The sequence below is a fragment of the Acanthaster planci genome, linkage group LG02, assembly GCF_054643075.1.
Source record: "Acanthaster planci isolate LZ-2023a linkage group LG02, COTS_SCS, whole genome shotgun sequence".
Lineage (NCBI taxonomy): Eukaryota > Metazoa > Echinodermata > Asteroidea > Valvatida > Acanthasteridae > Acanthaster > Acanthaster planci.
This window is the reverse complement of record NC_141778.1, coordinates 23255726-23266710: the sequence shown is the minus strand read 5'-3', so window position 1 is coordinate 23266710 and position 10985 is coordinate 23255726. Positions and strand designations below refer to the sequence as shown.

General features: G+C 40.2%; 1 protein-coding gene and 1 long non-coding RNA gene across 2 annotated transcripts in view; one reads left to right on the top strand and one right to left on the bottom strand.

The window, feature by feature from the left end:
• LOC147800042 (uncharacterized) overlaps positions 1 to 10985 on the top strand; it is an 89523-nt gene that overhangs the window by 60842 nt on the left and 17696 nt on the right. The gene's annotated exons all lie outside the window — the stretch shown is intronic.
• Positions 2512 to 10965, bottom strand: LOC110984104 (uncharacterized). The gene is made up of 7 exons (XM_087132884.1): positions 10731 to 10965; positions 7843 to 7897; positions 7247 to 7356; positions 6491 to 6589; positions 5591 to 5683; positions 5014 to 5097; positions 2512 to 4592 (listed from the first exon to the last, which is right to left on the bottom strand). The coding sequence occupies exons 1-7, from the start codon at positions 10803 to 10805 to the stop codon at positions 4389 to 4391; spliced, it is 720 nt and encodes a 239-aa protein (XP_086989010.1). The 5' UTR covers positions 10806 to 10965; the 3' UTR covers positions 2512 to 4388.

Here is a 10985-nt window from a genome sequence, read left to right as displayed (position 1 = left end):
TATTATGTATTTACAATTTCATTACAAATATAAAACACATAATCGTAATCTACAAAATAATATTTCACCGTTGACAATATATTTCTGGTTCTTTTATAAGAGTTATTCGACTTACTTGTATTTAAGTGAAATGGTTTTTGTAATCTCACAAAACTCTACAAGGAAATGGAATGGCCTCAGCCCAGCTCAGAAAATCATAGGACTAACCATTCTTGAAAGTTCATGCAGTGATAAAAACTAGCCAAAGTAAATATTATGAAGGTTTCATTTCCTCTTTTGTAATTACTTAGGTGTTCCTTGTGTAACGGGGAAAAATGGCACACCATTATGGAGAACTCGCAAAACAACAAAAACTCCAACCAAACCAAGGATCTTTGAGTGAAAGGTGGCAGGAGACTAAATTAAAAGGGACTCAGACACTAGTATTTTACTTCAACAAAAGGACCCAAAAAAATTTACCGATGAAAAAGTAATGGAAAAATGCAAAGGACTAAAGGACTCAAAACCAACACCAAAAGACTAAAAACTCTAAAAGGACAAAAAACCAAAACCAACACAGTGTGTAAAATGGACCTAATGAGGAGAGTTTGGCTTTCGATAGAAGCAGACAGACACCTGACTCAAGCAAAAACGTACTCCAGTGAGGAGGAACAAATGAACAGTGATAGTGTCTCAGTACTGGTCTGCTCTTCAAACTAAATGGTCAGAGCATGGGTGTCAAGTTATATGGGTAGAAGCAAGGGTCAAAGTAAATAAACGGGGATGCACTAACAGAAAAAGACAGAAGAACTCTAAAAAAGAGGGAAACTAATCCTATAAAAAGTTGTTTACAAAAAGTTTAACAAATTTCTAGCTCTGCCACACTTGCAACATTAAAGCTCGTATATAGAATCAGTTGTATAGGATTCACATGTAAAACGAATTTCCAATTATAGACAATAAAATTATTAGGTTATGTACAAATAATCATCCATTGCCATGAGATAATTCTTCAAGTTCATCATACAAGATGTATTTTTGCGTTGGGGAGATGTTAATTATATATAACGTGCTTATAAATGCTTATAAATATACGTTGGGTAAGGGCAAACCCGTTATATATAATTCATCATACAAGTAATTAAGTGCAGCATTGTTGAATGAGATGCAGATTCTACAGCATCAAAACCTAATGGTTATCAGCAGAGGCTGGCAAAAAGGAAGAAATGTTAACTCTGGCTGAAGTTTGATCGGAAGCAACAACTGTGCATTTTTCTCAACAAGAAAACTCTGAAAATGCCTCAACAAATGTTCGGTATGCGAAAAGAACAAAAACGAGGATGGAACGACGTATTCTAGTTCCGCGCGTAAAATCCGGGGGGGGGACTGCTAGAACAAAAAGTGCATGGCCACGTGCGACACGCATGTTCTGCGGAAGATCATATAGCCCCGCGACGCGGGGCGCCTTCGGCGCTATGGGTGCACCCTCGCAAAAAGGCCCTAAATATGTCCGCCGAGCTCATAAATAAAAGTTATACACTCAAAATATTCTATATTAGAGAGTCCTGAGAGCCATAAAATTGAGGAATTGGAGAAATATGGCACTCAACCCCTGGCCCGGACTCTGGGCTTCAAATTCTGAGTAATTTGGATGCAGTTGGGTCCGAAAATGGCACTATTTGGCCGTTTTGCAGAGGGATGGTTTTTCAAAATGGCTACTCTTCTGGGCAGGGACATTTTCTTCATTTTAGGGGTGGTCTGCTTCTGGTGAAAATTTCTCAAAAAATTCATTGGTCAACCCCCCGAAAATTGAAAGGAAAATGAAAGGGGACATGTCGATCATCGTATTTCTGTGCAGCTTGAACACCTGTGAGTGTTGTATTTTTAAAATTATTGCAAAGTGTGAGGATTTATCATTGCAGTCTATGGGAATTTATTTGTAGTGGTGCACCCCTTTTACGATCTTTGGTAGAGCTTTCATGTAAGCTGAAAGGAACAGAATCAATGTGACTCAACAAAGGAAAACTCGGGAACCAGTGTCAGGTGAGAATACGGGGCGAAAACACGAATTGTTCTGTAAATAGTTCATCAGATAGTGCGCCTCGAGCAGAAGCGCCCCACATTTGGTTGAAGACAGCCATATTGTTCGGGAGCGTTTCCTTCCTTTGTGGTGATGCGACCGAAGTGCGTGAGTTTTCTACTCGTAAAGCAGCGAAGCTCAGTTCCGGACAAAGTATCCTCTACTGCTAAGAAAATTTGCGCCCTCTCTTGGTCCAGCCTGCACCTCGAAAACGCGTCTTACTTCATGAAAATTTACGATGTACATTGTATACACTTACATCAATTGCTTGGCAGACAAATTTAATGCCCGAGACGGAGTGCTAAGGAAATATGAAATTCAGTGCACGATTCTTAAATGTCGCCAGCATCATGGAAGAAATTCAATGATGAATTAGGCTTCACCCAATTTATGCCCCACAAAATAAATGCACAGTCACAACAATAAAGAAGCAAGCAACCATGTAGGCCTACTGGCAATAACTACTCTCTTTAAATGTTTATAGTGGCTGATCTAGTTACAAACTTAGTAAAAATTAAAAAACCAGTTGAAAAACGGTAGAAAAAGTGAAAAGCCATTGTCAGCGTCCAGTTATATGCACTTCCATGCGAAAGTTACTTTGTAAAAAAAATAATAGCAAGATTAAAGGCAAGGCTTTTACCATACTCAGTGAAAAATACATGTTGGATCAAGTAAAAAAAATAGTACTGTAGGAGTTGAACTTAATTGTACAAACCATCTTGCTCACTTAAGTGAACAGTTTTAAGTTTAGCAAACTACCTTAAGTTACGGGCTGACTACAGCTGCGAACAGATTACATATACTTAAATGCATATAGGTGCTTAAATGTACTTAAACGATGTCTTCTGAGTAACGTATTATTAAGATTGCATTCCAAATGCGCAATTTACATCTGAGTATGCACTGAGTACAACTGGAAAAGGCTTAACAAGGACGAGCTGCGTTGGCAACAAAATTAACTTGCTAGAACGATCAAAATTATTTTAGGGTTTTAACGGTTAGCACTTGTCTAGTTTTTCTACTTTGGAGTTTGAACACTTTGGTTTAAATTTACCACCCCCGGTAGTGGAGACAGTTGTTAAATTTAGCCGCAGTGTTTCAGTTGCTGAGTTTGGCCTTGATTTTTGTGTTTTTCTTGGTGAGCCTGTCTGTGTCGATAGAATGCTTTCCTGTGCATGTTTTGTTACGATCAGTGCTGATCAACGCATGTAACAATGTTCCAGTCAAAGCCATCGCAAGCCAGAAAAAAAATCCCGCCGCAAGACAAGTCACAAGACGCCCAGCCACGCGTCACAGAGTCAACAGTGACAAAGGAATGCTGTTGTTATGAAAGGTTTGCTGCTCCAATGAATATCAGAGATCATGTGCTGCTCTTGTGATTGTCTTACAGGCTATCGACTGCGGCATTATATAATGACAAATAGTATGAGGGACTTTGTCCCAATGGCCTTCAATTTTGCTGACTGAACAAAGCACATGCGTCTCTCAATTTCTGAATCGGTCAGAGTTGAGAAAAATAATACATTTGTTTCTCTGTCATCTCTATGGTACGTGATACAGTCCAGTATTTTTATGATGGAATAGGCGCAAAACCCACCATTCCCTGCAACAGCTGCAAGGCCAAAGGTAAGAAAGAATTGAATCGTGCAAGTAGTAATTCAACCGTTTACTAAGAAAACATGTTTCGGAAAAATTCGCTTAAAAATGACTAAACAAACGTTAAAATACTGAACAGAAGGTGTCGGCCTACAAAGGCTAATCCAGACACAGTCAGGCCCCCCATTATGGTATTGGCGGCCGGTCCAGTACCATAGGTTGAAAGTGACACCGGTCAAAAATTCTAACGCTATCGAGTTTTAATTATTTAGCTCGTGATTATGTATATTTTGCGAAAAATGGACTGAAATAAGGCTTAAAGTGACCGTATTGTCTTAAGATGTAAAGGGAAATACCTTTTATCTGTCAGAATGGTTCGGCATTTCTGCAAAGACTTTTGTGCCACAAAAGTGAGTGTTTCCGAATACATAATAACTTTTTTTAAGAAAACACCATCTAAATCACCAAATTGTATCAGTTTGGAAGCATAGCTTATTGTACACAGGAAAAAAAGAGCCGATGAATATACCAAAATATACGTAATATACTCTCGTTTGAAAAAAAAACCACGAACCATCCTTTACAAACACAATCTATTTTAAGATGTACTTTGCCTTGATACCACAGTCTGCTTTGCCTGGAGAAGGAGACAAGGATAGAAACTGCCTTTTTTCCTTATTAGAAATTTAAATCCTGAAATCCTCAGTATTAAAGATGACAGCTTAACACACGCCTAAACCTTTGGAGGGATTGGCTCCTGGGCAGGATAGCCCTGCTGGGGGGCGTAGCCCTGTTGGGGGCTGTAGCCCAGGGGGGCGTAGCCCTGCTGGGGTGGGTAGTCCCCCTGCATTGCATAGCCCTGTTGTGGGGGGCCAGTGTGCTGGGTCACGATGACAGCGCCACCAACGCCAGGGGTGGTGGTGACCACAGTATGGGTCTGGAGAAGAAAAGAAAACAAAATAAAAAGAACCATGCAAATAAGGATTCCTTGTTTGTGTTGCAAACGTTATGTTTTACATGTTGAAACGTGATGAAAGATTGAAAACATGTATCGTACATGTAATTTGAGTTTGAATTTCAGATCATTTCAACATCAAATCTGATGCTGCTCCAACTGTAGCACTAAAATGCGTCAGGATTTGCTGCAGAACGACGGCATTGCGTGTAACAAAATCTTTTCCAAATCAGATAGGTCAGATTTTGCATTTACCATGGGTCACAGTGTGGTTCGTCCTAATTGATTGTGTGATGGCATAGCAACACACATAATATTGCCATTGGTTAAAATGGAAATTGAGGTCTCTTCAATAAACACACTTTATTCGGTTAAAAAAATAACGAAACTATTTTTGCTATACCCTTGCTGCGATGACATCTTGCAGGCGGCCACGCCCATCCCTCAGTTCCTGGTATTGTGACGTCACGCACAGGAAGCAAAACACCTGCAAAGGAAAACAATCCAATCAGTTAAGGTGATGCGTGATGATTGGAATTGATGGGAAATGACTCAAATTGAAGATTTTTCAACTAACTGCTGCCACCTTCGGACTGTGCGGTTATCCAGTGTACTTTTTCAACTAACTGCTGCAACCTTCGGACTGTGCGGTTATCTTATATTTTATCCAGTGTACTTTCAAGACGTGCAATTGTTCCCGTCCACGTCTAAATGTCAGTTTTAAAAGGCAACCTTATTAATACAGTCAGTGAATAATTGTCTTTACACTAGTTCATTTCACTTGGTTTCGACCCATAGGGCGCAAAAGCCCCCCATTTAGCCTCGTCCCTTTACAAGTGCCAACTGTCCTGTAATCTGTCAGTCATAAGTTATAAATGTTTATCTGAGAAAAAACGAAAATTGATTTCAGAGATCTATATGTATTTTCTCAAGAGATAAACAGACTGGTCCATTTAGGCCTGCTTCTATTAAATACTCACATCCAGCACTGTCAAAAGTATGACGGTAATGAGCTGACCGATCAACACGCCAATGCTCGTACTGCCGTAGCCATATCCGTAATACGAGCTAAGCTGTGTGGTAAACATTTTACACAGAAACAACAATATATTTTTGCGATATAATATTCGTAACAGGACTATTCGAAATGCAATCGAGATGAACATCAATAAAAAAAATGCACACAGTGATGCTGCAGAATAATTTTTATTAAGTTAAAAAATTAGTCCTCAAAAATTTACGGGATTTCTGCCGCTCCAATTCGATTCTGCACCTGCACTGATTCTGGAACAGTCGACGGTATGATTGTTGAGGTGCAGGCCATAGGCCTAAAACCAACAATCTTTTCAGAATTCAGCCGATAATTTGGGAAACGGTAGTCCTAGTTGATGCGTTTATTGGTTTATTGTGTTATTTGTAATGTTCCCTTGGAAGGGATTTTCAGCACATCTGATCAGTGAATCATCTTTATGGGCACCTTTTGAGCAGCAAGTGAAGTTCCTAAATGGAAAAAACCTCACTACAGCACCATGCCACGAGTCCCGTGACAACGTCTCCCTGACAGCGCGTGGTAGGTGAGGATAAATGACATGCATGTACTCTGCATTGGGAAAAGGGGACACTTATTTATTGGTTCTGACTTTTTTCATTTTGTGGTCTGTCGTAGTGTAGAGTCAACCACTTCTGGTCGACTCCACTTGAGTGCAGCTAATTCGAGGCCGAGTTGCCATCCGAAAAATCCGAGTCCCAAAATAAAGTGTTGCAGTGACGGTGTTGGCTACTCCCTCGCACAGTTCGCAGGCCTGCATGAGCACTTGGCAGTAAAATGAGTATCGAGTGAAAAATTGTTCTTTGTGAGTTGCCTTTAACGATGGACTTACCGTGGTCATGGCAACGATGAGCAAGATACACTGTGCTGTCTGCAGCAGAATGAGCATGGGCATGACAATCATGTACGGTAGCAGGAATCCACGCTGGTCCTTCGGAACAAAACGCAATAGGTAAACAATTTAATACGCCGCTGTAGGATATGCCTCGTGGAGGTGGCAGTTTGACCCAATACAGATGTATGAGCTAGACTTATATGTTTTTTGGCATGGAAAGGACCCCCCCCCCACATATACACACACCCAAACTCACAACCACGCATCTGAAAAGGTAGTCTTCAAAGTTGCGTTTTGGCGGTCAGGCTTCGGTTTGGGAAGAAATACTCCTGTCATCTTCTATCTCCATGCCACTTAACACTTTACCACTGGGGATTTGGACGATAAGCCTCTGAAACGCGATCCGCTGTTTCTCAGGAGAGGGAATTCTACGAAGGTTTCCACCCGAACCCTGCATTGGATGAATTCCTTTCTCTTAAAAGAGTCATAATGTGATTTTGGTGAAGTGATGGCTGTTTTCTTCCATGACAACCTCCTTCCCCTGTAGCGCGCGCAACTGTGTTTCCATATTTCATGCTGCTCTTATAGCAGTCAACTAACTTGACGTTATTGAAACTGCTGCATGGCCTCAGCTTTGTCACCGGGCTTTGACTGTTTGCCAGGCAGCGTGAAACCTGATGTCAAAGCCAAACGTGGTCCTTAAATGCACTTTCATCCTACAAATCTTCAGTCATGTTGATGCGATGGTTTTACCTGAGAGACGCCAACGAGGACCAGTATGGAGGAAATCAGAATCAGGGCGAAGAGTGACACCCCCAAGCAGTATGCAATGAAGAAGCCATCCGCTCGCACGTAAATATATGCTGGAATGAATGGGTGACATGAATTTTGAGAATTTTGTTACTGTCTTCAAAATGCATTACTAAAAAAAGGTTTATGAGATGGTTAATAGATGACTTGTTGCTAAGGAGAGGCCAATCGAATGAACATTGGATTAGATTTATTAGATCAGTAATGACTGATTATCACGAGATAATCGATATGTGCCTATTAACAATAAATCGCCCCAAATACCTTAGTTCAGGCAGAATAGAATTAGAATAAATTAGTTTGTGAACTTGATTCGTTTGAATACACTTGGTGAGCTGTTGAGAGTCGTACTTACTAATGCGTTCACTCAAACCGCAAAAAATACACAAAATTTCTGATGATTTGAACACGCTGGTTGTGCAAGTGGCGATTTGTTCAACGGCAAAGTTCAAGCACCGGAGCTTAACATCAATAGCCACTTAAAGTCTGCACAGTGATAAATGATAATGTCATAAATGGATAGATACAACTATGCTTACCTGTGTAAATTGAGATCTGCCATGCCGCGTAAGCCAAAACGATGGCCGAATATATCTGTGATTGGGAGGAAGAACGAGCGATTACACAAACTACAAAATTGGTAATGACCAAGTCTCACTGTGGACGAGTTTCGGGCAATAGTCAGTATCATTTCTGTGACAGTTTTTGCATTTAACTCAAATGTTCGTGGATGTTTCGTGATTTTCGGCAAAAGGTTCATTTCAGTATTTGTCATTACACAATACCTAATAAATTCCTTTAATGATTGGTGAGTTGAAGATCACGTGACATGAAATTCGGGCCATTTCATGGCGTGCGCCAACAAAATCAATGCAAATATCACCACCGTTTTCAGGAAGAGCCGCGCATGTCAAAATTGCATTTTTTGGAGTTCAGTTTTGTTCACTATTTTGCTCTTGAACATCGTACGTAAGTTTTTTGAAATATTTACGCAGCAAAACAACATAAATGTAAAACGTGCATTAATGTTTTGAGGGCCAAAATCTCAAGATATTTTGCGTTTTCACGAAACATTTTCATCGACGTGCATCTTGACTAATATATTTCAGCGAATGAACCATCCTGTTTATTTGAAGTACTTGGTTCAGGCAAAAGTTTAACTCTCAACGAATCACCTGAGGGTTTTTACTGCATGAATTCGTTCCATGATAGTATATTTGCAGTTTGTAAAGAAGACAAAATTTGTCAGGCGATTATACCACGGTTAAGCGGCATAGGGCAGCCTCTCACCAGCACAAAATGGCAGACTGCTGAAGATAGGCACAAACCATCGATCCTACTAACCGATGAGGAAACACCTGATCTTTTCTGTAATTTAACTGCTCCTAATATGAAAAAACTGTAATATGCAAATTGAAGGAACAACTGCTGAAACATGGACTGATTTGGAACGTGACAACTTCGTGTCACAATTTGATGCCGGATTAACATTCACAACAAACATAATTACCTTCCCCCCCTCTAGTGGATTTAGCAAGGTTAGGGTTAACATATGCTCTTGAAGATACTCTAAATAGCAATCTGGAAATCTCATCTGTGCAACCATATTTGTTTGCGTAAAAAGTTTGGCTGTAAGGATCGATCCTTTACCCTTTGCCCCCCCCCCCTTAAAAAAGTGGAAGGAAGTTGTTTTTACGCTGTGCAGGAAATGGAGAGTGGTTTTGTGTGTGTGTTTCCGTAATTCCGTTTACAGGGGAATAGAAATTGAGCCCTGTAACTAAGCAGAACATTTTTGAAATGTTGGATAATTTAGATTTTTTCTTCGTGTTGTGCGTTACGATCATGCACTTTATGACTGATGCTGATCTGTCCGAAACAAAACGGGAGATTCACAATAGTGGGCCTCCAAGTGTTTGCAAAGCGTTGACCTATCAATCACAGTGCGCGAAATCTGTCGACCCTTTCCAAACGCGCATTGGGTCGACGTTCAGTCTTTTTAATGTCGACCTCTAATCATCAATTAACTCGCCATTTGAAAGGTGCATCTTCAAAGCGTCAATAACCTTGATTCACGCCGTTCAGGGGTGTCTGCAATAATCTTCTTAGAACAAACACTGAAATGCACATTTGTGTCTCTGTGAACCTTATTTTCAACTTATATTTCACTATTTCAAAGGGTAGTTTACAGCCCTTTCAGGTTTTGGTGCCAATGATTATTTCCATATTCATGAGCAAAACTGTGATGTCATCGCAGGAAGAAGCCTCAATGTTACCTCGGTCTGTAAACAAAAAAGTCCTGTATTATTTGTAAATTTGCTGGACTCATAGCGGTAAGAAAGCGTCAGCCCCAGTCATGTCTTTGAAATGTTCGTTAAGTGAATTCTTGGTTCACAATTTGAACACAAGCACCTGTGCACGAAACTATGTCTTCCCAGATGATTTCACAACAACAGCGACCTCAGTTGTCCGGGAAAGCATGGATAATTTCATTGATTAAAAACATGCACTCTTCGATGCATTTGACACAACAGGAAGGTAAAATAGTTTTACATATTGAAGAAGAATACAAAGTTGAAGAAATTAGTATCTAAGACAAATTTATTGCAGCTACTTTAAAAGGAAAATTTCGCTTCTATGCAGAGTAAAAAGCACCACCCGACAAACAACCAAACTAAATAAAAGCAATTTAAAATCATTCAGTGCAATGCCTTATCTAGGTGTAACAGTGGTGGCACATTGTGGAGAACACAAACTGAAAATTGGAAAACCACGGATGTTTCCTTCATTTTCGCGAGGCTTTCCGAGATTTTCGGGAGAGTGGAACGAATCGGCCTTGTTTTTCCTTTTTAAAAGCAAGATCAATATCCACCGTTTCACACACACCATTGTGTAGGCCTACACCCACACATGTAACACACGCCATAGCTCTTTGTGTGCGGAGGCCAAAGGCGAGGGTTGCCGTTTTGCATGGATCAATATACGCCATTGAAAACATTGAATTTGCATGTACACTTGCTCAACCCATTATGCCACGGCTACGTGTGGTGTATTTTACAACTTGCATGGTATGGCACTGTAAGCTAAGTTCCGGTATACTATGCACCAGATGTGATATAAATTTTAAAAATGACTTAAGACTCCTATCCCTTGTTTGGAAAGTATTTAACATGTCTTTTGGGTTGCATTGTGTAAACCTTTCGTACACTCTATCTGTATTCTCAAAGGTAGATGTATTTGTTTAGGCGTAGTTACTGACAAAGTAGCCACTGAGTATTCGATAAGCGATAATAAGCAGTGAAATCTGCAACTGAGAATTCATTAGCATCTCTTTATGCTTTCAATTTCCAGTCTGACGTAGTGTGTTATGAGGGATGAATGTATAGGCAACATATAATAAATGTATGCGTAATGTGAGAACAAGACTTACCAGTGTGTATATCGCGGATGCGTTGGATCCCGATCGGACGTTATCAAAACAGCAGCATCTTTGCATGATGGCCATGTTGAGTGTATTTTAGTAATTTCTTTGCTAGTTCTAGACCAAGAACGTTGTACAATTCTCTGTTTATCTGATAGATACGGCTTGTGACCACGGTTAGTACAGGCCCCAGGACTCAGTGTTCAAGGAGGGTTGTGACGCACTAGGCTAAAATGCCAATTAATATTGGGGCGTTGCTTCGGC

Coding starts and splice junctions, on each gene's coding strand:
- LOC110984104 (XM_087132884.1), bottom strand. CDS start 10,805: ATGGCCATCATGCAAAGATGCTGCTGTTTTGATAACGTCCGATCGGGA. Junction 7,898..10,730: donor CATCCGCGATATACACACTG/GTAAGTCTTGTT, acceptor TCCCAATCACAG/ATATATTCGGCCATCGTTTT. Junction 4,593..5,013: donor AAGATGTCATCGCAGCAAGG/GTATAGCAAAAA, acceptor TTTCTTCTCCAG/ACCCATACTGTGGTCACCAC.